The sequence below is a fragment of the Tinamus guttatus genome, unplaced genomic scaffold (assembly GCF_059628265.1).
Source record: "Tinamus guttatus ecotype Peru unplaced genomic scaffold, ASM5962826v1 Tinamus_guttatus_pri_ptg000676l, whole genome shotgun sequence".
Lineage (NCBI taxonomy): Eukaryota > Metazoa > Chordata > Aves > Tinamiformes > Tinamidae > Tinamus > Tinamus guttatus.
Window position 1 is genome coordinate 812,432 of NW_028289210.1, and position 27,223 is coordinate 839,654.

Genomic DNA, 27,223 nt, shown 5'->3' on the forward strand with positions numbered 1-27,223 from the left:
AAAAATTAAAAATAAATTAAAAATTAAAAATATTTTAAAATATTTAAAATTAAAATATTTAAAATACAATTAAAATTAAAAGAAAAGAAAGAAAAAAGACGCAAACCGAGGTGGCACCGCGCGCTCCCGCCGGCCCTAGGGGCGGCTCCGTTTCGCGGCTGGCGGGGGGGCACAGAGCAGCGGGCGCGGTGGGGAGGGCGGGACGTAGAGCTCACCCAGCCAATAGCAGCGCCGCGCCGTGGTGAGGGACGCGGCGGCCCGCCAATGAGAGCGGCGCCGCCGACCAATGCGGGCGCGGCGTGGGCGGTGCGCGCCGCCCCGCGGAGGGGCCGCGCGCAGAGGTGCGCAGCGGGCGCCGCCGCCGCCTCGGCTGGGCGCAGCGCGCAGAGCTCCGCGGGGCCGCGCCGGGCACGCGCCGCCGCCATGGATCACTACGAGCCGCAGCAGAGCAACGACTACATGCAGCCCGAGGAGGACTGGGACCGCGACCTGCTGCTCGACCCGGCCTGGGAGAAGCAGCAGCGCAAGGTGGGCGCCCTTGGGGGCGCGCGTGGGGGCTCCGCGGGTGCGAACGGGCGGAGGCGGCGGACACCCCCCCGCCCCGTCGGGGATCCGCCAGCGCCGCGACCGCGGCGCTGGCGGATCCCCGACGGGGCGGGGGGGCTGCCCCATAGCGCCCATGTCCAAAAATGGTAACATTCATCCCCCTTTTTTTTTTTCCCTTTGCTCTCCTCCTTTAAACGGGTGCGCGGCGCGTTTTGCCTGGTGGCTTCGCCCGGCCTGGATCGCTGGGGACTCGGTGTGTGTCTAAACGCATGTAAAATCCGTGTGGCTGCATCTATCTACATGTATGTGTACGCATCTATCTATATATATATGTGCATGCACCTATGATGATTGCGAGCCCGTTGTCAGGCTTCCCGCAAGGAGCCTGGGAAGCAGGGAGCACGAGGCACAAGGCTCTCTTTCCTCTTTAGACCTCCTTTTTCCCCACCTTCAGGAATAGGGTTTTTGGGTCCTGCTGCTCGCAGCTGGCCAAAACGTCGCGTTTGAGGAGCGTTTGCCCTGGAGCCCATGTTGATAAGTGGAGGTGCTGGCTCTGGAGCTGCCGCCGGCAGTTTCTGCCCCTGGAGAGATGTGCTGGGAAGGAGGGTAGACGGCATGTGCGAGCCTAATGGAGAGGGGTGTCGTGGTTTCAAAAAGGAGCAGAGTGAGAAACGTAATCTCGGGGTGCAAGCGTGTACCGAAAGACCCCGTTCCAGCCCTTTGCAGAAAGGGATTTCGTCCTGCTCAGCAGAGCTGCCTGGCTCTGCTCTCTGCCTTCACTCGCACACCTGTGTTTGACTAATATTGCTAGAAGCACCCTGGGGGCCTCGTGGGGTCCGGAGCAGGATGGGCAGTATTGCTCACAGACCGGCAGGGAAGCGCTCCTCCATCCTGCTTGCCTTTTCCTAGGAGGGAGAATATTTTACAGGTAGTGACACCCACTTGTTGTCAGAAGCAAGAAAGAAAAAAAAAAGAAGTCCCAGAGCACAAGCTGTGGCGTGTTCCCTGAAAGGTCAGAGTCTTTTTTTGTTTCCTCCTTAATATTACCTCTTTCTAGGAGGTATTATGTCGTGTTGGTCCTATCACAAGAGGGGGACAGAGAGCTACTCTATAAACCAGGGCTACACAGCCAGAGGAGGGGAGAAGCTAAGAGAGTTTTAAGGAATTAATGTGTCTACTTTGCAGTTATCTAGCCCATCTATTTTGCTCCTTGGCTGCTGCTAGTGACCCGGGTGAACAGGGTGCCAATCTCCCTAATGGAGCAGGAGGCTCTGCATGGTTAGGTGTCCCTCTCTGTGGTGGCAGCATCACTCTGTTGCTTCTCCTGCTCTTGGACAGCTGAAACCTGTGGGTTCTCTTCTGCAGCGGATGCAGGGTCCCAGTTTTACCATGACCTGCTTCACAGAAAGACCAAGTTTGGGATGGATGGCTCTGCCCACTGGGCTGACCTCTCATGTGCCTCCTGGACAGGGCAGGCTGAGCACATGTTGAAGGACCGTCATGTTCCCCCATTTGGTGCTTGAACATCCTGGGGCTTGCCCTTTTGGAGCGTGCCAAGGTAGTGATACCCACCAAGCACAGTCCCAGATCTGTAGTAAATTTCTGCTGACTCCTTTCCCTCCCACCCCCTCTTTTCTTATTTGGTAAGAGAGATAATGATCAGCGCCTGTAGTTCAGCACCCTACCAAGATGAATAGGACAGTTTCGGGTCTGCTGAAGCTATTTGTGTAGGTTCTCTTCAGTCTCCATCTCTCACTGTCAGCTCACATGTTTCAAGTTTTCCTCATCTAAGAGATACCTAGAGAATTTTTGAAAGTCCGTTTATTTGAAATAAAAGAGCACTGAGATTCTGTAAGAAGGGAAGGTAACGTATTGAAAGGGTACAGGGATGATGCTAGGTGAGCTGAAATCTGATGCTTGTGAACTCTGGGTGTCTCCTGCTTGTCCACAGGCTCATTCATGTATGTGGGGGAAATAAAGTAACAAGCTGTTACTCTCAGAAATGGCTGTGCCTGTTTCAGTGTTGCTGTCCAGCCGGGCTGCAGCCCTTGTCGGGGCTGGGAAGCTGCTGTCTACAGGAGAGGCCGGGAGCTTCACGTGCACAGGGAGACCTGCCTCAGCTCTTGGGAGCAGCAGAGAAGGGAGGTGCGAGGAGAGGCGCAGTGTGCGGGGCCGCCCTCTGCCAAATGAGCACGGTCGCGCTCGCGGCAAGCGGGGAGGCAGAGCTTGCTGCTCGGCTCCTCTGCGAGCGCCCGCAGCGCCCCTGCAAGGCGGCGTGGCCGGCAGCTCGGGAAGCAGCCCCGCTTGGCCGGCGGCTCCCGGGCTGCCGCGGTGTCCGGCCCCGTGCGCCCGGGTCTCGGGGAGCACACGGGGCCACTGAGTCTGCTTCCCCTTGTGGCGGCCCAGCAGAGCTAGGTGTGGGCGCGGGAAGCAGGAAGAGCTGCTGGTTTGGGCAAGCAGCTCCTCAGACCCGCTGCAAGGAGGAGATGCAGTGGCACGCTGGCAGAGGTTGCTCTGTGGGTCCCCCTCCCTGCATGGCCCCTGTTACGGCAGCCCTCCCTGGCTGGGGACATGCTGGGAATAGGCTCTCGGGGCTGCTTGGAGCTGCAGGGTGAATCCTCAATGTGGAGAGTGAAGCCGGCTCTCCTGGATGCTGTGCAGAGCAGACCCTTTGGTCCCACATCTCTTCCCACCCACCCATTCCAGACCAAGTGCAGTAGCTGAGACCAAGTTGTGGGCAGGGGGTTGCTGGGTTAAGATATAGGCAGAAAGTGGTGGTTCCTGAAACAGCTTTCCCCAGAGCTTTTTTATGTCTCACAGAAGAGTCCCTAGGAGGTTTTAAAGAGCTTGTGGCAGCATTACTGATCCTAAGGAGCAAAATTCAATTTCTGATAAATCTAACTTTATGTAAGGCCTGCACATCCCTTTTCACAGGAGCCAAGGGATTTCTCTTGGGAATTAAAATACTCCCTGCCTTGGACTATTCAGCTTCTTTGAGGAATTTCTTTTAGAACCTTTGTTTTCCCCTTCCCCCCCTGCCCTCCCTTTCTCTCCAGATTCAGGCCTCAAAGTAGCACTAGCCATGACATAAGACAACTGTGTTCCTGCTGTCTTCCAGTGTTACTTGATGAAAGCCATTGCCGGAAAATCACACCTGAGTTGTAGCTGTCAGGGCAAACAAGAAGCTTCCCTTATTATCAGCTTGTATGCAGGCATTTACTGGCCAGGAGGTTGTCACTGGGCTAGAAGGATGCTCTCAACCAGAAAACCCCGTGCCCATGTTTGAGCCGTCCCTGGATCATGCAGGGAAGGAGCTGGAGTAGAGAGTGAGCTGCTGGAAGAGCCGCTTGGCGCTCGGCAGCCTCCTGCCACCAGCTCCTGAGCATCCCACAGAGCCTGGAAATGGTATTTCCATGGAGCTGGAGCTGCTGAGGTGCGTTCTGGGTCGGGGCTGCCCGTGTCCTGTCGCACAGCAGGCTCTCGAGTTCTCGTGCTGGTCACTGTCGTTTCATAAACTGGTCATTTACAGTTCACATATATAAAATCCAGCTTCTAGTGACTTGTGCAGCCTGCACAGCTGGAGAGGAAGCTTTTAAGTCGCTCTCAGAGCTGACAGTTGCTGTCTTGACAGTACAAGCAGGAAGCAGGGTTCACTTGCAGCATGAAGAGGAAAGCCACATGCAACTTCTCAGCTCTACAGGGAATGATAGTAATGTTTTTATTTAAAAATATTGATGAAAGGGCTATGCTGGAAAAAAAAAGTGCCTCCCCTTTCTCTAGCACTGCTCTGCCTCACCAGGTGGGCATTTCTGGGGTGATGTGGCAGTAGGTGGTGGGTCTGGCTGCGAGAAGTGAACCATTCGGATTTATGGTGCTGCTGAAGCGGTGGCAGTACATGCATTTTTGGAGTGCCTTTTCTCCCTTAAAGAAATGTTTATCAAGTGCAGTTATTTATGGAAATTGCTGAATTCCTGTTAAAAATGGCAGCCTTCCAGAACCCTTCTTGCCACTGTGTGTCATGTACTGCCTGTAAGGATACCCATGGAGACAAGGGTGGTCCTGTAGCTCGCCGAGCCACGCATCTCACAGGTCTGCATCCAACAGGTCTTGCAGCTCTTGCTGCCGTGGTTTGTATTTCGCTTTGCTGAGCCCTTCTTTTGAGGTCTTCTGAGGTGAGATTGTTGATGATAAAAGCTGCCTCTTATACAGCTGAGGTCCCTGTGGAAATGCCCCACCTCCAGGGCTGCTGGTAAACTCGTGACAAGTGCTGTGAGTCTGTCTGGTAGCTATGACTGAATTTAAGGTTGCAATCACAGCTTCCTTTTCCTTTGATTTGAACCTCCTTCCCAGACAGTGCCTATTTTAAAACTGGGATCTAGATTTCCAGAAAGCCACAGCTGTGATAGCTGCTATGGACCAGCATAAAGGTGTGGTACTGCATTTCTTACATCTCTAGTTTGGTAAAATTCCTTACAGATGCACCAGAGTTTCATCAGTGAGATTAGAGTCTGTCACTGGTGAATATGCAGTACTGGGTCCTTGTGCCTTCCCTGCAAGGGACACTGCATAACTGTAAATGGATCGTGGCCAGGAAAGGTCCTTGCCTGGTCTGTGCGGTGGGATGTGCTGTAGGAAAAATGCCCTCATGCACACAGGGATCCTGTGCCTTATTTCACACTGGGTGATGCCAGTACAGGAACAGAACGGTAAAATTTGTAGAGCCGCTTTCTGAGCTGCTGTCCTGCAGTCACATAGGCAGGCGGTATATATAGGTTACTAGATAACTTAATCTTGCCTTTCAGATCAAGCTTTTGTTGTTTAACATAACTTATTATCACCACTTACTCGCTCTTCAAAATGCTTAAAAGTTGCTCTGCTGGAAGCGTCTGGCTTTGCAGATCAGTTACTCGCTCCTGAGCGTGGGAGCTGCCTTGTGCTTTCTGTGATCGGTTTCGGCAGTATGTACGTTTGTGGGTTTTTTTTTTTTCTTTTTTAGCAAGAACATCATTATTCATTGTAACTTCTTGGTTATGATGAATGAGATGTGTTGGCTCTGCAGTGACTTACTCTCCCCTGCTGCCTCCTGGAAAGAACCCAGGAAGGGGACGAGGCGGGAAGAGCCAAGGAGAAGGAAAACATGGGTTAAAGAGGAGACTGCATGTTTTTTGGGAAGCCTCTGTAACAGATCCCAGGGAGCAGCCCTTGAGAACAGGGCGCTTGCCAAACTGGATTGAACTGTTCATCCTCCTGCTCCTGTGGGGAGGGCTGAGACACCTCCAGGCATCCAGCTACCGCGCACTGATGTGAAATGTGTCTGGCTGGGGAGTTTCTTGCTGACTGCTTCAGGCAACTGGTTTAAACTCTTGTGCGTGTGATCCGGCGATGACACTTTTACCATGCATCGCTCTAGCAGTGACGACGCTGTTTTCCTTCCTGGCCACTCATAGCGAGCGCTGTGTGGCCAGCTCGGGGTGTCTGGTGTGCTAGCCTGCCAGAGCGCATCTTTGCGCAGAAGCTGCTTGGAAAGTGGCCTCTTCAGAAGAAAATGGGAGCTTTTTTATGTCACAGTGTCGTTCCGCTACGAAGCCAAGCGTAGCTGGGGCCTGCTTCCCGGGCAGGTTTCGAGCCTGCGCGCAGCCTCGCTGGGATCCACGCGAGGGTTTGGCCTGTGCTGCTTGAGTTTGGCGCAAGGGTGGTGACAGGGAACGCAGCCCTGCCAAGGGGGACGTGGAGCTTTGCGCAGCTGCCTGCGGGTTATCGCTGTTGCGCCTGGCGCTTGGGCCGTTCTCCGGGCTGCAGTTACGCTGCTTGGAGGTGACTTTGCTCTTTCTGTCAGTGAGGTGCAGAAAGGGGGTGCTGTGGAAAAGAGGCTGGAGCTCCCTCCCCGGAAGCTTTGGGAAGCTGCTAAAACACCACGGATAGAGTGGGCCTGCCTCGCTTGGGTGCGTTGTTGGCCCCAGGGACCTGCCGGATATATTGTTGGGAATCTTGGAGGCACTTGGTGCAATCTGGGCAATGATGGCTGAGGAAGAAGATAGGGAACAGAGTTTGCTCTTAGTTATCCAAGAACAAAAACCTGATGTCTTGCCATGTGTGACTACTGCGCATGTAAAGGGTGCCATAAGCAGCATGTGTGGCGTGACCTTTACAATTTTTGTTCAGTGACAAACCCCTCTCATCTCACAAAGCTGTAGGTGCTCTATGTGTATGTCGGGGGGTAGGACAGGACATGTAATACTGCATGTTTGGCAGCTGCTGGTGGAAAAAAATGTGATCTTAGTGAGAAAGGCACCGAGTCCTGTGTTTTCCTTCATAAATTACAGGATTTGCTCTCCTTGGGATTTGGGAGCCTAAGTATGTTATGCAGAGTTTGGATCCATTACGGTAGGTTAATGTGGGGTGGTCAGACTTGTCAGCAGTGGGGCTTTCTGTCTGGCACCAGGTACGCTAAAAGTCTGTATTATTTCAGACCGGAGCCATCTGCCACTGTGCTTTGGCCTCTCCAGAGGAAACGGACTTAGAGGTTCCAAAATGAATCACCCAAGCTCCTGAGACAGAGAACTGAAAAATTTTGGGGGGCAACTGAAAAAATACTAAAATGAGCAAAACCACTAGCATTAATATGACTAGCCAAAAAGCTGCCTTCCTGTTCCCTTGCTCTCTTCCTTGCTCTTGTTCCCCCCGCGCTGCAGCAGACCGTGGCCATAGGATGTTTGTGGTATGGCCTGGTGCCAGTTTAACCTCTTAGCTCCCTATCAGGCAGTAAAGCAGAAGCTTTTTTTTTTTTTTTTTTCCTCTCTCTCTCTCTCTCTCTCTCTCTCTCTTTCCCACAATGGCTTTCTGCCGTTGTCCTTCCTGCTGGGCTGACAGCACATGTATCCTATTGCTAAAGGCTGGGCCAGACACCTGCACGCTGAACCTTGCTCTGCCAGCGCAGCAGACCTCAGGCCTCTACCTGTAGCTTGCTTTTCGCCTCCTCCTTCCCAATCCACTGCTGTTCTGAGCTTTCTTGCTGCCGTGCTGGGCACCCGCGAGCACCTGCGCTGCCCTCGCAGTGCCGAGGCAGCCCCGCGGAGGTGCTGATCCCCGCTGGCTGCGCTACGCGACGCAGAGCGCTCCCGTTTCGCGGCTCCTGTAAATGGAAGTCGAGCTGGTGCATGGAGGCCCCTGGAGGCCTCTCTGAGATCCATGTATGGTGTCCACGTCGCCGCAGAGCGCTCTCCTCCTCGTCACGGGAAGCGGCGTGCACGGCCCCAAGTCGCCCTTCCTGGCGTGGCTCCCGGGCTGGATAGCAGCGGCGTTTCTCTCACTCTGCGCTGTGCTTACCTGTGAGCCTCTCTTTTTAGCTCCGTGTACACAATGAGGTGTTTCCCCCCAAAATGTGAAAATTTGGCTGAGCAAAGGAAAAGCAAGCACACAGTTACCATTCTGTAAGCAGTGCCAGAGAAGGACACTTGTTTAAAGCTGTTTCGTTCATGTCTGTGCCAGGGCTTATCACAATGGAAAATACTCAGTTTCCTGAGGAAAACTGTGCTTGCAGCCAAGAGCCGCTCTAGCTGTTCAGCACCTAGGTTCACTTCCAGGTGTTCTTCCTACACGTTTTATCAGCTCTGAGGGGTGCTGTAGAGGAAAGAGTGGCGGGAAGAACCTCCCAGGCTGCGGTGTGGAGGTCGCGCATCCGGAGCCGGTGTCTCGTGTGCAGAGCAGGATCTCGTGTCCCTGCGGTGCCGCCCATCAGGCGCCTCTGGGCAGCGGCGCTTTGGGGCGGCCGAGCTGCGCGCAGTTGTGCGGGCAGCAGCAGAGCATGTTCGGTTGGTTTCGAAACGGCCACCGCATGGTAACTCGCTGTTTCCTGAGAGTTTCGTTAGGCCGTTGGGGAGCTCTGGACAGGGCTGAGACCATTTACAGCTGCAGGGAGCCAAGTGTGAACTCACTCTGGGCAAGGTGCCCAACTCCACTGGTTTTCCCCTGCCAGAAATCCTCCCCCCTCACCACAGCCAGTGGTACCAAATTCAGTTTGTGCCAGTGCTCAGCTTCCTTAGCAGGGAAGCAGCAGCAAGTGGAGCACAGTGTTGCCCAGCATGGGCATGAGGGGAGGACTGGAGCGCCTGAGCGCAGCTGACCTTGGTGGGGACGTGTGCTGATGGAGGATCTGCCCCAGCCTGTGTTCCTCTGCGGAACTGGCGATTTCCCCATCGTTGTGGTTGTAGTTTCTCCTCCTGCTAAACAGGAGGCAACTTTCCTCTGCTGTGGAAGGTATTGTGGGACAGGACGTACCCTTCAAGCTCTTGCCTCTTGCTCCGCAGCTTCCAGGTGCATGTTGCATTGCTGCTAGCCCCGCTCTTTGCAGTGGGATAGGGTTTCCTGCAGCAGTCCCCAGGTTTAGCTGCTTTTTCCCTGCCACTGCACTTGGATGCTGCTGAACCAAAGGGAGTTGGAAAGCCAAGCGTGCGGGATGCTCTGCTACACATTCCTTGCGTGTCGTTTTAACAGTAACTAGAGGGACCAGAAGGTTAATGCCTGGTAACTGTGGTCCTTCCCGTGCTAGCACAGGTTGCCAGTGGAAGGAGGTCTCTAGCTGCTGTTCCTGACGAATGCCCCCAGCTCTGCATGCTGTGGGTGTTTGCATCTGGCTGTTCAGCTGGTGCTAGCAGCCCTCCTTCGTTCTTTTAAAACCTTTCCAAAGTGCCTGTAGTCCCAACTCGCTGCGTGCTGTAACACGGTGTCGTAAGCGCGATGTGGTATCGGGAGCTCGGCGCGCAGCCGCCTGCCTGCAGCGTGTGTGGTGGGGCCGGCGCGTAAGCAGGAGCCCTTCTATTCCTGCAAACACACCTACTCCGCACTGTTGATTTTTACATGTCGCTTAGTGTCTCTTTTAGTGACACTCTGCTCCCTCTTTTAGTGACACTCTGCTCCTCCCACTGCTGTCCCTGCAAATGCCGCGACCCAGCAGCTGCCTCGGGGTGGGACACTGAGAGCCAAAGGAGGCTTCAATCCTAGACCTGGCGTGATGTTTCCCTCCCCCTCCTGTAATGGGTTGTTTCCTTAAAGCTGCTAACTGGCCGTAATCCAATCATTACTACTGTAATTAGTGAACTGCTTACAGTAACTACAGCACTCCAGGCCGAAGGCTCTCCCTGGTGTGGAGCAAGTGTCTGAGGTCCTGCAGGAGGCCACGGGGCGGGGGGTGGTCCCTGGGCCGGGTGCAGCAGCATGGCCCCTGTGCGGTGGCCAGGGCTGTCCCACTTGCCCTGCAGCCTTCGTGTCTGCGAGGAGCCTCCTCTGGCTGTGCGAGACCAGTGGCGCGCGGGCCACCGAGGGGCAGCTGGAGGATATAATAGAACATTTTTGTTCTTACTTTTTGTGCCATGTTGCAGTAGGATCAGTGTCTCACCTTGCTTTCAGATAGCTTCTTACCGCTTACGGTGCACGAGTTCCTTTTTTGTGTCCCCTCCCAAGCATTACAGGCTTCCTAGACAAGGTTGGGTGAGTTCAGCTCCCTTCTCGGCTGATTTATCCATGCCCTGGGCCTCAGGGTTTGCAGGCAGGCAGGAGCCCTTGCTCTGTACCTCGCGCTTCCCCTTTTAGGCAATGAGGTTTCCCTGGGGCCTCCTTCTGCCCTTCCCTTCCTACCCCGGCCTGAGGAGGAGCGACAAACACGGCTGCTTTTGTGCTGAGCGCGCCCAGTCTGTGTTCACTGGAGGTCTAGCAGCCGGTCACTTCAGACCTGAGCTTTTGTACCTGTCGCGGGTAGCTGCAGGTGTCTGCATTTGGTGTCCTGCCCACGTGGGTGTCCTGCTCTCCGCACACCCCCAGCCCTGCTGCTGCTGCCTGACACAGGCACAGCCAGAGAGCAAGACCTCAGATGGCCTCAGTGTTTCTTTTTCCATCTCTATTTCCCTATTCCAAATTCTTCTTTCTTCTTTTCCTTGCATTTCCCTACCCTCAAGAATAGGAGTTGGGTAGGGCAACCTGCATTTTGAGCCCAGTCTGCCGCTATATTCAGTGATATCTTACACTTGGGGGTTGAAGCCTGCTGTTCTGCTTAGGTGGGTTTCCTCTCTCGAGGTCTGACACGTTAACGAGATAATACAGTGCTGGAAAGAGCTTTCAAAGCAGTCTGCAGTTAGTAAGTTCTTGATAATTGTCTTTAGCTTTTCTTGCAAAGTATTTAGGTGGTGTTGCTTTTCCTAAGAGCTTATTTTGACACCTTCCGTTCTGGCAGCCCTGGCCTGAGTAACCTTTTTGTGGCTGGGTGCAGGGGAGTTTGCACTGGGTGCTTCAGGCTGAGGTGGGAATTTGGACGCAATTGGATGCATCCAAAGAAAGGGCTCTGCAGGAAATAGCAAAGCTGCTCGTGAGCTGTGGAGCACTGCACGCAGGAAAAGGTGTCCCTTGGGCACATGTGCCTCTGACTGTGAGAGGTAGCCTGATACTGCACCAAGGAGTTGGTCACTGGCAAAACTTAGTTCTGTTCCTGTTCCCCTCTGATCTTCTGCAATGGGTCATGTGGAAGTCACAGTCTTCTGTGACTTCTCATGTGAACAGGCTTTTGTAATGGTGCTCATTTGTTATACAGCTGAAGTGCATCTGGGCATCTACCTACCTGATAGAAGATTGCGGACATATTAGCTAAACATCCTTGCTTTTGCTTTTATCAATTTCAGAAGTTTGCTAGGGCTTAATTTCCTACCCATTTACACCTTGCTTTACCTTTCCCAGAGTGTCTAAGGGGGCAGAATGTTTTGCATACATATACTGGGGTGACATGTTCCAGAGTTCCATTTGTGCAGTGCTTATCTGCTGTTTGGATGCCGAAATTTAGTAGCCTTGCAAAAAGGGGTGAATAAACGTATTGTGTAGCGTGTGAAGTGTATCCTGGATGCTTTGCCAGAAGGTGACAGAAAATATCTCCAAACGGTCAGTCCCACAGTCCCTGATGATTCCAAAGACCTGGCAGAAATCTGTTTTCCTTGTGATTCATTTACCTTGTGCGTGTTCGAATACGGAGTGTTCCGCCTCCCTCCGCGTAGCTGGGGCAGGCTTTGTTTCGGGTGCAGCGTCACGGTGTTCGCAGGACCCTCCCTGGCCCTCTCCCATCCCTCATCTCCCAGTCAGTGCCTGCAAGCCGTGACTCTGCAGGCCGATGCTGTGCACTCAAACAGCTTTCAGTGATCCTGACGAGCCTTAGATTAAGGGGGAAGCAGCAAGTTGGAACAAGTGAGGGAGAGTGAAGGATGGGACCTCCCGTTTTCGTGGCAACTCCACAACAAAGTGGGCAAAGCCAACCACGAGCCCATTTTCTCAGTGATATGGTATCTGGAGCCGCAGCAAGTGCGGGCAGGACCTGGCTGAGGCCTAAGGAACTTGTGGTTTGTGCTTTGTTCCAGGTTTCTGAATAGTTTTTATTAGGCTGGGAAACAAAGCAGCCCATTCTCACCCTTTAAGCCCTGCCCAGATTCCTTGAATTCTTGCAGCTGGGACCAGGTGATGGTTCTAGCCTGCATGTGAAAAGAGAATCGATTGGCCAGCTCTGCAGAGGTAGGAATGCAGCTCAAATCACCCCTGGCCATGCGCAATACTGATGAGCGTGGGTGCAGGGTGTTGGGGCAGGGCAGCAGCGTTGGAAGGAGCAGGATTGGGCTTTTGGTTGGATGCAACTAGGGTGCTGCGCTGGCCGCAGCCATCGGAGGAATTCTTGTCCCCAGGCACTCCTTCCTGCCCTGCGCAAGGCACAGCCTTGGGATTGCTCTCGCGTGGTGGCTGTGCACACGAGCTGTGCATCAGGGAACATAGTGAGCGTTAAAATTAACTTGCAGAGCAGGGAGAGATGCTGCTTCTGTTGCCTACTCAGGAGTATTAGCTGCCTCCTCCTTCTCAGCCCAGCAGATATCATGAGCTCAGAGCAGTTCACAGGAACCAGGCTGCCGATACTCTGCAGAAATGGCACCCATCAAGCCTGATTTTTAGCCCTGCAAGTCTAAAAGCTCGAAACCTCAAGACTTTGCCATGCAGCTTTGCAGAGTGTTGGGAATTGTTCCAAGAGCAGGCACCAGTAATTGCTGGTCACCTCTGAGGAGCAGCAAGGCTGCTGAAGGCAGTGCTGTGGGCTGGCTCCAGCTCTTCCTGCCTGGGAGCTGGCGCTTCCCATTGGGATAACGGAGGGCTGACTGTGGTGGGAGTGAATCCCAGGTCAGCAAGGAGCTGCTCTGCTGCAGCTGCCCCGCAGTGGGTGCCCAGCTCTGTATTAACTGGCTCCTCAGCAAATGCATGGGGCTCCCATCCCAGCTGCTGCTGCTGCCGGTCGCTGCTCGCGGATCCGCCGGGCCCTGCCAACTGTCGCTGGGGTGCAGCGAGCTCCGTCTGCAGCACGAGCACGTCGGGTCAGGGCTCTGCGCTGCCGCTCCTCCCGGGGGCAACTCGGCCTCGAGGACTCATGAGCACAGAGGAACCACGCAGGGAGCTGGAGGCGGCCTCTAAATTAGAAGAGTGGTTTCTTAGGCATCAGGAAATCAGAAAAAAAATGCCAAAGGGCTGTCTGCTAAACAAAATGGGAGGCTTAACGCTTCTGACAAGTGAGGAGGGAAGGTATAAAACCCAACTTGCTCAGCAATCTGCTACCTGCATGCAGAAGTGGGCTGGCTGGCCCGTGGCGGGGACGGGCTGGTGAGCAAATGACAGACTCCTCTGAGCAGCCGCCAGGGCAGCACATGGGATGGAGCAGATCGGGTGTGGGCAGCTCCCAAGCAGTTTGGGCCACTACTAAGTGCAAGGAGGAACAGGCCTGCAAAACCTGGTCACTATGTGTGTTAATGCCAGGCCCTGCGACGCCATGGGAGGGAAGAGGAACCCGTAGTGGTTATCCAGTGTGTTGGGAGCGGGAATATTTCTTTCTGGCTCCCACACGAGATGAGCTGGAGCCTCCTGCTGAGGGATCGTGGCTGCCTGCACCCTTTTTCCGGGAAGCTGCACATAGCCCCATGCCGTGCTCTGCTGTGCGTGTAGCTGCTGCCCAGCCGGAGCCTGAGACCACGGCGGGATAGACCACGGAATAAAACAGGCTTCCTGGGGTCTGGTTGTGGTACCAATCGGCCGTCGTTCCTCTGCAGCCTTCCGCTGTGTGGGCGCAGGGGCCGGTGCTTGTGCGGAGGGTGAGCGCTGTGGAGGTGGCGCCGCCCCCGTTGCAGCCACGCACGGCAGGGCGTTGTTTGCCACACGCTGCTCGTCATTGGTGCTGGCAGGACCCCGAAACGCTGCGTTTCGTGTGGGAGTTCCTGTGAGGCCTCGGGGCTACCCTCGCCTGGCTTACAGGCACCTCCTCCTCCTCCTGCGGTCTTTGGGGAGCTGTGGGGAGGGCACAAGAGGGCTGCTGTGGGCTACCTTGGGCTGCCCTGATCATTGGTGCTAGCCCAAGGAGTTGGGTCAGGAGTTAACATATTCCACAATATCCCTTCTGAAGGAGGCTGTACGAGCTGCTGGGTGAGACTGTGTGCTCAGACAAGTGCCTGAAGCTGCATGAGCTCAGCAGTGATCCCATGTTTGAGGGAAAGCAAGGCCTGCCTCTTGGCCTGGGGTTCACATGGGGGCCGCTGGATTTTTCCTCCGTGATTTGACCAGTTCAGGCAGATGTGGTGATGGGGAATGACCGACTGTCAGATGGAAGTCAGTTTTGGGGACCACCTTTTTTGGCATGGACATTAGGTAGCATTCCACGTTGCTTGGGGATTTCTAAAGCCCGTGCTGAAGGCTGAAGGGTTACGTTTCTGATGCGTCCCCTGCTCCAGTTGGATCCCCTGCTGCCTCTTGGGAATTGTAGTGTTCTTTGTATTCCCTCCCCCTCCCATGCTTCCAAAGGCGTTTGCCCATTCTCCTCTGTCTTTCCTTCCTGAGAAGTTTGACCATCATCCATGGATGAGGCACATGCACCCAAATGCATCCCTGCTACCACCTGGGTTGAGGAAGTGATGTGAAAGGAGGTGAGTTCTGTGTTCCTATCCTGTTGGTTAGGTGGTATGGCTGGTAGCACGTGATAGAGTTTCTTAGCCAATAAAAACAAAACAATCCACTTTGTAACAGTTTAAGTTTGTCTTGGGTGAACTTTCCCTTGTTGGTCTTGCACCAAACTGGATTACTGCAGAAGGAACAGATAACCACTTGGACTTCCACAAATAATCTCAAATTTATCTAATTAACAGACTCATGGATATCTTCAGCTGCTAGTGAGATATCTATTTTCAGTTGTCACTGTCAGGCGTGTGGGATGGTCTGTATCGCTGGTATGGGTTTTGGCTTTTGTCAAGCAAGTGAAACTAAAAGTTCCCTGACTCTTTGCACCAGGATGTAATTTGACTTCCCAGTGGTAACTAACACTCTGCTATCTGGCATCTGCGTGTCACTTCCCTGCATACACTCTGCCTTATTCAGGTGATTCTGAAGTCAGGAAAGCGGATGGCAAACAATCAATCAGGAAAACGGATGGCAAATATCATAGCAGGGGTAATTTACAGATTGCACATAACACAGGTGGCAGGTGTGCAGGTCATCTATTTCTCGTCAGTGTTGGTTTTTTCAATAATATCTAAGTTGTGCTACTTTTGTTATTCCTACTGTACCTGCACATGCATATGTTAGCAGCAGAAATGCTTTAGTTCCTTAGATAAAGCATTAAAAAGTCCTCAGTGTCACAGAGCTGAAGGAAAAAAAAAAAGACAAAAAAAAGGCCCAAATCGGTGCATACCTGAGCCGTGCGTTTCACCGTGCAACGGTTTGAGCAGTTGCTGAGGGTGGGTTGTGGTAGTAAACTGAATCACAAATGTTTTGCCTAGCAACTATTGCCAAGGAGAATGGCCCGGAGCGCCACCCAGGCGGTTGGCAGAGCCACCGCGTTTCGGGCCACACGGGACCGCAGGGCCTGGTGCTTCCCACACCCGCGCGTGCGACTCGGCACAGTCGTGGGAACGCGGCTGACAGGGCTCGCTCAGGGAGCCCTAAGGGACGTTTCTGCAGACTTTCTGCACTCCGGGGACATCCCTAGGCTGCTTCCCAGCAGGGCCCTGCGGGTGGAGGCGTTTCACACAGTGGTGATGCCCACAGCTGCTCTTCGAACAGCCCTGAGGAATCTGGGGGGACTTTGAGGCATGGGTGATGAAGAATGAGGGTTGGTTTGGTCATTCTACGCTCAAGAATTTCCCTAAAATAAGTCATATTGATTTGATTGATCACACTGATTGAGAGGGCTGTGTCTGCTGCCGTGAAGCCGCACAAGAGCGATCACGATAGCGTAACCGTGACTGTAAACGGGGCGCTGGGATGTCTGTGTGCACAGCACAGGCTTTACCCTTACTGCGTCGCAGAGAACAGCATGTTTAAAAGACCCATAGAAGGGGCTAATCCAGGTGTCCCAAGGCCTAATAACACGAAATAGGAAACAGCACCAAGCCCAACAGCTGCTTTAAGCGCTCCCGCTAGGAAAGGTCTTTTCTCCAGGCATCTCCTGCCCCTGCTGCAGTGATCTTCCAAGGAGAGGCACGCGAGTAGCGCTGGATATCAGGATACAGATGCTGCTGGCTGAGGGCACTTTCTTGTGCCATAGCTTGTCTGTGGGGGATGTGCTGAGAGGGGAGGACCCTGCCTCCAGCGGCAGGATGGTGCCCCGTGCAGGAGCCCTCTCGGCCGTCGTGGCTGAGGGGCTTGCTTGGCACGTGTCTGAAGGGCTACTTCATTGATTATGAAATCTGATGCAAAAAATAGCTTGAAGAACTAAAGTTATGTAAAGGAGAGGCATGATATAGCAATGCAGTAGTCTGCCCACACTGCTTGCCTAGTTTTGGAGTGAAAGGTTGTTTTTTTTTTTTTTTTTTCTCTTTCTCTCCAGAATCCTAGTGTTACAATGGGGTTTTATAGTGCTTTCCTAGCCCTTGCAGACATGGGATCAGCTGTAACTAAGGCACTGCGTCCTGAGTACCTGCACTTTCTGCCTTACCTGTGCCTGCATAGGCAGTGGGGACCAGTACTTTGCAAGGGTGACAGCGTTGTCCTGGGTGAGCCAAGAAAACATTTGCACCAAAGCCTTGTCTTCTCTGAGACTTTATTCCCATGTGGGGCTGGGATATTTCTTGCAGGGAGGAATGGCTATGGGGAGAGAGGAAGGCGATGGGCACGGGGATGTGTCGTGGCAGTTTGTGTACGAGCTCCCTTGCCGTGCCTGGACCTTGTGCTCTCCCTCGTCTCCTCTGCCTGCACCCCGGCGTTGGCCGGTGCCCTGTGACCCGGCATCTTCCACAGCTGCTGGCGCAGGGAGACGCTGCCAGCAGTTACTGGGGAAGCCTGTGGTCATTAACGTGCTCCTTCCTGCGTTAAAATGAGAAACAAAGTTGCATAGATGCCCCTGTCCTTCCGCAGGGCTCCCCTCGCTGGATCTGCACGCTGCCAGGGCCATGTCCCGCGTGCGCCCGGCTCTGCTGCTGCCTCCCTCAGCGGCAGTGACTCATCCCTGGCATCCGTGTGCTGAGCGTTGCCGGGGGCCCCAAGTGGGGTCCAAACCTCAGGAACGCATCTGCCAGCACAGGAAACCGTTTTTCTTGTGTCAGGAGGCACGGGGGAGCGTTTGGGGACCAGCTACAGAGGCCATGGAGCGGGCGCCCATCTGTATGTGCCTCGACCCCACTGAAAGAGCAGGGACAGGGACAGTGGCCGAGAGTGCGGATATGGAAAACACAGCATCACGGTGCTTGCACATCCTATCACACCATCTGTGGGTTCTCAGAGTGATTTTCCAGGAACTGAGAAAAAAAATCCCTTGTGACCTAAATGAAGGCAGTGGTGAAGGGCTTGAAAATGTGTGGGTTGTGTGATAAAAAGCCAGGAGGGTGCCCTGGCCCTGCGGGAGCTCCTCTGCTGTCGCCAGCCATGGGAGACGTCTCCCTTGACAAGGGTCAGTGAGGGGATGTGTTCAGTTTCTTGCCTGCACCTTGCTTAGATTTGCCTTTTTTTTTTTTTTTTTTTTTTCCGTAATTGGCATAGAGGCACTCTATAACTCTGTCTGGAGTTATATCATCTTGCTGGGTTGAATAAAACTCGTTAAATTTACCAGAGAAACTCGGCTTCTTGGAGGACTGCTCTATTCAGGAATTAAAATGTCCATCTGCAATGACTGTAGGACTCGAGCTTTCCCTTGTTCCCAAGGAGAAAGACTGCGTTCTGCTGTGCTGTTCTGGGCATCACAGAAAGCAAGACGAGCTCGTATCGTTGAGACTTGCTGTGTGAAAACCCTGTTAGTGGTTCTGGCTACCTGTGGGCAAGTAAAAAGCAGTGGGCATCCACCTGCTTTGTTCCTCCCAGCACACCAGACCACAGGTTGCCTCCTGTGGAGCCACATCTGGGCGCTTTAAGAGCAGTGTAGGCGTTTTGGGGACCTACTAGCTAAATGACATACATTTTAGAGGAGATCAAAGCTTACTAGAAAGAGGAAGGAGAAAAAAGAAAAAAAAAAAAAGAAAAGCTGAGGAAGGATATGGGTTAGAAATATGATTACATGATTGCTCAGTTTAGGCAAATTATGTGTTGTGATGGTGTAGTGATTTTAATGCCCTGCTTTGCAGGGTGTACCGGAGCACTGTGCTTTGCAAAGCTGCACAGTGCTGTTACCTACCCCAAATGGCCGTGCCGTTGTATGAGCACTTCAGGGCCTGCAGTGTGCAGGTGTCCAAAGCGCGCCCGCCCCGGCTGGTGTGATTTCTGCGTGCAGCAGAAGGGCACCTCTTCACGCAGCCCTGAAAGCTGCTGCTGTTGGTGACTGCTCTCGCTGGTAGTTAATGTGTAATCCGAATGTCCACAGAAGGTCTGGGTTTCAGTAATTACTGCTGTACCTTGGTAATGTCGTTTTTCTAAAGTGGCAAGGGTGGGGCAGGAAAGAGGAGATTTACTTTGTATTGCCTTAAAAAAGCCAAACAAACCCACTGTAAGGCACTTAATGCAGATCTGACCTGCATCCAAATCTCACTCCACATAAAATCCACTGTAAATACATGAAACGATTGCTGCCTAATTACGTTTTGCTCTTTCCTACTGAACTGCAAAGCAGAAGTAAAGTGAACATCTCGAATGATCTGGGTAGTTTACTTGATCTGGGTAGTAGTAACGTTTTGTCCGTGCTCCCCGTGGCTAAAGCTGGAAACCGTGCAGCCTCACACGTGGAGGCACAGCATGGTATAGTGCGCTGATATCATAATGCCAATAATCGGCTTTCATGCCATCCCCTACCTTTACTTGTCCCTTTACCTTTTTAGGTATTGCTGTGCGCAAAGCAGATGAATTGGTGAGCTGGCCAGGGTGCTTTCCTGTTTTGTACCCTTTAATTTAGAATTAATTCAGGATCCATCAAGGAAAAGGCAAATAGATTTGCTCCATATTAGGCATCAGCGAATGCACACAGGTCAGCGTAGAAGACAGACTTCAGTAGTTCTGCTGCTTACCTGGTGGCTTCTTATCAAAAAGTAAATAGGTTAATATTTGACTTTGGAGGTGAGGTGCTAGTTTTCAAGGGCTGAAATAAAGTAGAAATTTAATACAGTGCAGGAGCATGTGCCATATTACACGGGGAAGCGTGCACCAGCTCTCCTGCATCTCTGCAGAATGGCGTGCACTCCGTGACGCATTGGTGTTTGGTGCGGGGGCTAGCAAGGAAGCCAGCACTTAACAGCACCAGGAAGGTAGGGTTGCATCCTGCAGGAAAATATGTGGCCAATAACCAAGGCAGCTGTAGCTTTTCACAGCAGGGCTGGACTGGGAACCTTCCCTTTGGATGTGGTCCCTGCGCAGCTCTGTAAGGCGGTGCCATGTCTGACGTGTGAGGCAGCGTTTGGTAATGCAACGCGCTGCTGAGCGCAGCCGTGGTGTCGCCTCTCCCTCCCTGCTGCAGCGTGTGGTAACGCGATGTGCTGCTGAGCGCGGCCGTCGTGTCGCCTCTCCCTCCCCGCTGCAGCATGTGGTAATGCTACACGCTGCTGAGCGTGGCCGTTGTGTCACCTCTCCTCGCTGCAGCGGGCGGTAATGCGATCTGCGTGCTGCTGAGCATGGCCGTCGTGTCGCCTCTCCCTCCCCGCTGCAGGGTGGGGTAACACAACACACTGCTGAGCGTGGCCGTCGTGTCGCCTCTCCCTCCCCGCTGCAGCGTGTGGTAACGCGACGCGCTGCTGAGCGCGGCCGTCGTGTCGCCTCTGCCCGCTGCAGGGTGGGGTAACGCGACGTGCTGCTGAGCGTGGCCGTCGTGTCGCCTCTGCCCGCTGCAGGGTGGGGTAACGCGACGCGCTGCTGAGCGCGGCCGTCGTGTCGCCTCTCCCCGCTGCAGCAGGCGGTAATGTGACCTGCGCACTGCTGAGCGTGGCCGTTGTCGCCTCTCCCTGCTGCCACCTCCAGCTCAGGAAGCCCGCAGGAGCAGGCTGAGCCCCAGCACTCACGTGGCTGGGGCGAGGAGCAGAGCTCTCCCGTTGGGGCAAGGTGCCCTTGGTGCCCGAGGGAATGGACAGAAGAGTCCAGAAAGGAGCGCTTTGCTCGGCACCGCAGTGGGGAAGCTGGAAAGAGCGCGCGCTCGGGGTGGTCACAGCGAGCGGAGCGCTGCCCGGGTCTCTGTTCAGTCCCGTGGTGATGGAGTGAAGAGAGGAGGAGCTGAGTACAGGCCCTTTAAGAATGAGCTGGCAACAGAAGAGCTCAGTATTTAAATTTAGTGCAGACGAAGAGGGAAAAAATTCCCTGCAGCATCTGTTTCGTGTTAGTGCTGGCGGCCTCAGCAGAAGCGGCGTTTACAGCGAGGCGAGGGCTGCCTGGATTCTGCTCTCAGGGGCCTCTGCCCCTGTGCCCCACTTTGCGCTCCTTAAATAACCTTGTGGCAGCCCTCTGGCAAGCGGAGGGGTATCCTGCAGGTCCAGGGCATCCAGACAGCCAGTGGCTTCTTCCAGGGTGCTTGGCAGCTTCCCGTTTTGGTTGGGAAGTCATCAGGACTAGTCCCTTGCTGCTGGAATTCATTTGGCCGTCCTGGCAGTGGCTGCCTCTGAGGAGCGTGAAGCTGCCGGCGTGAGTGTGTCTGGTGACTTGAAGTTGTGAGCGCGGCTGGGCCTCCCTGCCCTGCGGCCAGCGCCAGCCTGGGCTCGCAGTGCGAGGAGGGAGGAGCACCGGGTGTTCCCGCGTCTCCCTTCTCCATGGGCCTGCGTGTGCTTTCTGCATTAAAGATGGGTTTGTGGTCTCCGAGCAGCTCTAGTAAAGCCAAGCTGCAAGGAAACCTGAATATAGTAACATTAACTGAGCAAGCTTCTTGCAGAAAGGGAAAAGTAGTGCTTTGCAAGGGAGTGCTTTGCACAGGACGGTGGTAACGAGTGTGAGTGCTGCCTTCCCTCTGCATCCTGCAGGGTATCCCCTTGAGGAGCGACTGCACCCACGGTCCCGCCGCGTGCCAAGCGCAGTTGTCAGAGGTGGCAATGAGTGCCCCGGCTCCGTTTGGCAGGCAGAGCTGCCAACAAGAAAATCAAAAAATTCTCCCCAGCTGAAAGGCCTTGTTCAGCAATAATATAAATATCTTGCAAGGCCCCACCGTACTCAAGGATAAAATAAATATGCAGTTTGAGACCAAAGCTGGGGAAAAAAATTGTAGTCTGCAGGGCTAGTGATAATTTGGGTGTCTGTTCTTTGAAATTTTTGGGAATAGATGCCATATGCCCTAGGCAGAAGGAAGAAAAAGGAATGGAAAATTCTGGATTTACATTGATGTAGAATACTGATTTTTTTAATTATTATTATTAATACGGTCATTCTCTGTAGCAGCTTCTGGACCAAAGCCTGTTCCCACCAGTGCCAACTGAGATTAAAACTTGTAACATAAAACACTCTTTCCCCAACTATCTTTGCAGTTTCCCTCATCCAAGAAATGATTAGTCCCCACCTCCCTTCTTTCCTCCTCCTCCTGTCTCAGGTCAAGTCAGAAGCAGTTCCCATCTTGCACTTTTCACCACGCTTTCTCTGGAATCAGCAGCAAAGTCAAAGGATAATCAATCCCTGTCTGTCCCCCACTGGTGCCTAGGGGAGGGTTTTGTCCACCCTGTGGATTTGAGGCACTGATCGCTTAGTTCCCTTTTTAATTACAGCAAAGAACCAACCCTTCTCAAACTGTTGGAACTATTCTTTGAACAAAAATGTGTGTATCCTTAACTGCAGGATTATAGCCTTTATTTTTTTCATGAAAAACATGTGCTTTCCATAGATGAAAAGTGATATTTGTTCGTGCAGCAAAAAAAGAAGCCAAATACTGAAAACCCCAAATATGTTGGCCTGTTTTCTTTATCCTCTGCAAAACGCATTTGGCTGTGTGGCTCGTTCTGTTTTACCTGTGGGGGGGTTTCCCCAGGGAAATGCATCTCTCCTGATCGGCACCTGCCCGGTGCCTGTGATGTAGCTCCCTCTGGGTAGCTCATCACAGAAGAGGCCGTTAAACACAAGCTCCTGCACCACACAAGGAAGTGGAAGCCAAACTGTGGCACCTGAAAGACACACGACGCTCTCTCCAAAGCAAAATACTGCAGCTTGTGATTTTGCCTATGCGTGCCCTCAATGAAAATAGAGCTTTTTCTGTGCAGGAAAAAGATGTCTCTGATCCACTCTAACCAAGTTGCCAGAGCCTTGCTAGAACACGTCATCTTTGCTAAAGAAGGTGGACTCGCATCGGTCAAGTGGGATCGATAACCAGTTAGTAAGAACAGAGCTGATAGGGCTGAAATGGAGCTGCAGAAGGGACAGGTGAATTCAAATAACTCAGTCATGTAGAAACATCTAATTTGTGTTTGAGTGTTGCTCAGATTTTTCCTCTTCCCTTGTCTTCTCTTTTGCACCCTGGATATTTGCACCAATGCATGGCATCCTGGAAGGCTCCTCATAGCAGATAGCAATTGATCCCGTCCCCCTTTCTTTAAGCCTAAGGCTGGATTGGCTCTTTTTTATTTTAAAACTTCATGTTTCTTTTATTTTAAAACTAGCTAAGACACTCTTATATTAGAGGCTTATTCATTTTTCTTGATGAAAATCTCTTTTTTTTTCTCAGAACATCTCTTTTTGAGACTCCTGCCCTTCAAAAAACTCCTCCTTAGCAGGATGAAATATTTTTCTGTTGTGGTGGTGTACTTTTTTTTCTTCTTTTTTTCTCCAGTAATCCCTTATTTGGGAGTGATGAGCTCTGGAACTGGTGCTAACATACACCCTCCTCCAGCCTGCCGAAGAATGCACCTTTTGTACCAATGGCCTTTCCTATAAATGGAAAGGCACTGGGTATGTTCAGAGCACAGTGGAGAGGGATTGCTGCTGGCACTGGGCATCCCGTTGACATCATCCGTGCGCTCTTGCGGCGAGCTCTGCGACTTTGTCTCTGGGAAATGCGCGACTGCGCTAACGCGGCCGCCTCCGTGGCCAGGGCTTCAGGGAGCTGTGTCCCCTGCGCTTGGTCGTTGCTGTAGCTCCAGCTCCTGCCTTGGCTTTCGTGCCTGGTCCATGTGCCACGTTGATTTTCCCAGCTGGAGCCGCTCATAGGGCGTTACCAGTCCAGGTGCAGTTCGGGCTTGGCGCGTCCTTCCTACAGAAGGAGCACGTGAGAAGCCCTGTGGTTTTTATAGGTGGTGATCCTGGGCTGGGGACAGCCAGGTCCTGCCGAACTAACGGGAACTTCAGTTTGCCCAGGGCAGCCGCGTTCGGGCCACCCACCCCTCTGCTTTGCTGCATGGAAAACATTGTACAAGGCCTCCAGCTCTTGGGTGGAGAAATATAAATAGGAAGCGTTTCCCAATGGGCTCAACTGTCTGTAGTAGTATTTTCCTTCCAGTTCTTTCTGCAGTATGTTTTTTTTTTCTCCTATGTTCCCATAGGTTTTCCTGACATCAAGACAGTGGAAATCTTGTTGCTGGATTAAAAAAATTGACCAAATTCTTCATGAGAGTGTCTGGCAAAATGTTGTTTGTATCTGTTCTTAAGTAAGACAGTAGCAGCTCCTTATGGCTTCTTGGGATTCAGATCTATCAGAAGCTGCTGTTCTGCCATTATCTTCCACAGAGGGGAAAAAAATTAGTTCTCGATGACCTTTTTAGCCTTTGGATCAAGTCTAGAAACTTTTGGCTGTGTCTCCAACCCTTTTACCTAGGACAGCTGTTCTAACAGACTTGAAATCCAGCCAAAATATTGCAGCTCCTAGAACACATGTTTTTAAGTATCACTTCTTTTTTTTTTTTTTTTTTTTTCCCCTATAAGTTTTGAAAAAATAGACTATAAGCATCATGCAAGCTTCTTGTTTTCTTGTCTTGTTTTCTGCTGGCTTAGTGCTACTGTGTTCATGTGGAATAAAACATCAAAGAAAAATCCTGGAAGGTTTCTCCTTCCCTTTGAGCCCTTGATACAGGTTCTGTGTCTAGTATCTTCTAGAATTTTTTGCTTTGATAACTGCATATGCAGTTTCAAGAAAAACAAGGCAATTAAAATGAAGGCTGATAAAGATCCAATAAGGTTTTGGTCATCAGGTCAAGAAAATCTTTGAACGGTGCATATCCTTAGAGATAGATCCTTTTTTGCTTAGGTCCCCTGTCACGAGTGTCGGTGATCAGAGGGAAGTCAAAGGAAACAGGGGTTGGAGCGAAGAAGGAAAAGCAGGTGAAGGAGAGGGCAGATCTGTGCTGTCCTTAGCCATGGATTGGGTGGGATGAGCCAGCATTGCTCCTAAGCAGCCACTTCTGTTTCAGGATGTGTGATCCACTGAACTGCAGTGCGCTGGAATATCACCCTTGCTGTAATTATCCCTTATCTTAACTTCTAGTCTTCCACCTACCTTTTCTTCTTATGCAAGATTTCCATCCTGGTTTGAGCATGCAGTGCTGGGGAGGCCTGCGCTGACCCCCAGCTCTGTCCCATGGCCGTGCCGCGGGCCCTTCTGCGCGGGGGAGCCGGGCCCCGCGCTGGCTCTGCCTTCTCCTGCTGCCGTCCCTGCGCCGCCGCTCGGACGTGTCTGCACGGGGTCTCGCTCTGCTCTCCGCACAGCAGCTTGCCACCGCCGCGCGAAGCACAGCCCAGCGCCGGCCAGGGCTGCGTATGCTGGGTGAAGAGACGAGATCCCATGATTTCCAGTGCGTGCGGGGGTAAGGTGGTGTTTTAAACCTGCCCTGGCTTGCAGAAGCCTTAGGGCCCATGAAGGTGCTAACTAATGAGGCTGTTCCTTGCCCCAAAATGCACACTGAGAAATATCCTGCTACTCAGTCCCAGTGTAGGCAGTTTTTAAATCTTGTTTTAGCTTAGCTCGGAGGTGACACATTCATTCCTCAACAGTGAGTATGTCTTGAAATCCAATAAAAGACCATCTTTACAATCTCACTGCCCGCAGTAGCTTTCGTGCTTTGGGTATCAAATTAAAAATGGTCAGGATGTAATTCAGGTTTAAATATGACCATTACCTTAATGAATATCCCTTTCCATGGGACACAGACGCTCATATATGTGAATTTCTCATTTTCTTCAACCCTATCGAGGGTTGAAAGGGAAGACTTCACAGAGGTGACCGCAGTGAAAAGTGGTCACTGCTGCTACTCTGTGTGAGGGGAGGGAACACAGCTGTGCAGGGGTACACAGCGCGATGCCTCCTTTCCATGGCATCTCTTTTCATGTCGAATTTGTACCTCTTTTCAGCTGTTGGAGGTGGGAGGGACTGGGAGGGGAACTGGGTGATTCCAGAATCAGAGCGTCATAGGCTTCAATACTGTTTTTTTTTATTATTATTTTTTTGTCTCAAAAGACGCTGTAGTGCTCACGAGCTAGAGGTGGGACTCTTTTACACTGTCTTTATGTAAATATTTAAAATCTTGCCGCCACCCAGATCAATTAAATCCTTTCATCCTTTAATAGACATGACAATCCCTGCTCCAACCTGATATTTCATTTCCCTGTGGAATAGATAATGGGTCTCCCACCTGGGCTTTGGGATTATCTGGTGCCTCGGTAATTACAGCATCCTTTTTTTCTGACCTTAGCGAAGCCATCCAGCCACACTCCAGCTCACCCAAATGGCTGCAGCAGATACAGCTTTCCAAAGGCATCACTTACACGCGTTGCCCTGCGGTTCACATCGTGACAGTTACCCCCCTTCTTCAGCTCATTAAACATCAGATCTCTACTTTCAGGGCCCTTCATGGTCTCACTCCCTCTTCCTATCCTCCCAACACCAGCTGTCGTAGCCTGCTCAGAGCATTGCTTTCTAGCTCCTTTGGGCTGCCTCTCTCGCTCAGGAGGACCCTGCTGTTGATAGCCATGGCTCCCCCTTCTCCTCTCAACTCTGATTAGTCTGCCAACACCAGCTGTGGGCATCAAGCTAAATAAATTGCACTGAGGTGGCAGGATGCAACTGCTGAGAGCAAGGGGAAAGCTGAGGTAGCGTGAGGAAATTGGTCCAAGGGCCTTGCGAAGGAGGCTGCTCACTGTGTGTAGTTACGTTGCTTTTGGGGATTGTGTGAATTGTTTGTGGCCTTTTTTTTTTTTTTTTTTCCCCTCCTAGATAGGTTCAGTTGGAAAGGCTGTCACTCATTTCACTGTCTGTTTTTGGATTAAATCTCTCTTTTACCATGACTTCTGCGAAGTCCTTGTCAGGAGGCAGGTTGTGGGTGTGCGGGAGGCCCCTGCCAAGCACCCTGTCAGGGAACGCCTGCATGTTTGGAGCTGCAGTCTGACTGCTCTCCTCTGTGTCTTACCTGTGAAGTGCTTTGGGGCAAGGAGCAGCCTTTCACCTTTGCTCCCCCTATGGTGGGCAGTCACCATAAAGTCCCTGTCCACCTCCAAGGTCCTTGCTGCTTTGGTAGTATTTGTGTGTCAGTCCTCTTGACCCAGGAGCTATTTTGTCAACTGGGGGAAATCACATATCAAGTGAAGGGTTCTAATAACTGCAGACCTGTCTTGCCAGGAGAAACCTCTGGAGCTCAAGCGGCAGGTTTCACAGCTGTGAATGAACACGGGAGCTCTGCACACTGAGGGACGAGGCTTCAGGGCATGGTGGGCCCCCCTCTGCCCAGCTCTTGTGTGATGCTGATGTTGGCTATGTCCGAGGACAGGCCTCTGTGCCTCAGGAATTGCAGCTTAAGGAAGAAGCAGCGTGTTGAGTCAAAGAGATAATGGCCAAAAGGACCACTTGTGGCTGAGACAGTGGCATTTTCTGGATATAACAGTGCCAAAAAGAATTCGGTCTTTACAGTGTCTTCTCAGTCAAACCAAGCTGGACCAGATCCACATGTCCTGATTTGTGCCCAGGCATTTGCTATCTTCTCTCCCAGTCTGTCTAGGGCTGAGGGCTTCCCTTCAAACTCACTCCTGGGTCTGAGAAATGGTCTGAGAAACTTTGTCTGGAGAGATTTAAAATGCAGACCTGCCACGCTGTTTATGAAGGTTTTCACCCTGAAGTCCTGGCCCATTTTTGTGCTTGATGTTTGAGTTCAGCATCTGTGACCTGAACAGGTTCTTTTCATTCTCGTTCGCAGTAGTTTGTTGCCGCTTTTCATTCCATAAATGGTTGCATCCTAGTCCTCAGTAAAAGGTTTGCTTTGAACATCTCTCCAGATTCTGTAAAGCACTTGGGACACCCGGGATATGAAGTGCAGAGACCAGCTCTGTTTAACTTTTG

General features: G+C 52.3%; 1 protein-coding gene across 6 annotated transcripts in view; it reads left to right on the plus strand.

Annotated features, from left to right (window-relative positions):
* The first annotated feature begins 347 nt into the window (after positions 1-347).
* ACTN1 (actinin alpha 1) overlaps positions 348-27,223 on the plus strand; it is a 77,062-nt gene continuing 50,186 nt past the window's right edge. For 4 of the 6 annotated variants that reach the window (XM_088536545.1, XM_088536541.1, XM_088536543.1 and 1 more), the window contains exon 1: positions 349-528. In XM_088536545.1, the coding sequence (XP_088392671.1) occupies positions 424-528 (105 nt within the window). In that variant the 5' untranslated portion in view covers positions 349-423. Of the gene's footprint in view, positions 529-27,223 lie in introns of all 6 variants that reach the window. The other 2 variants (XM_088536546.1, XM_088536542.1) reach the window with 1 other exon arrangement.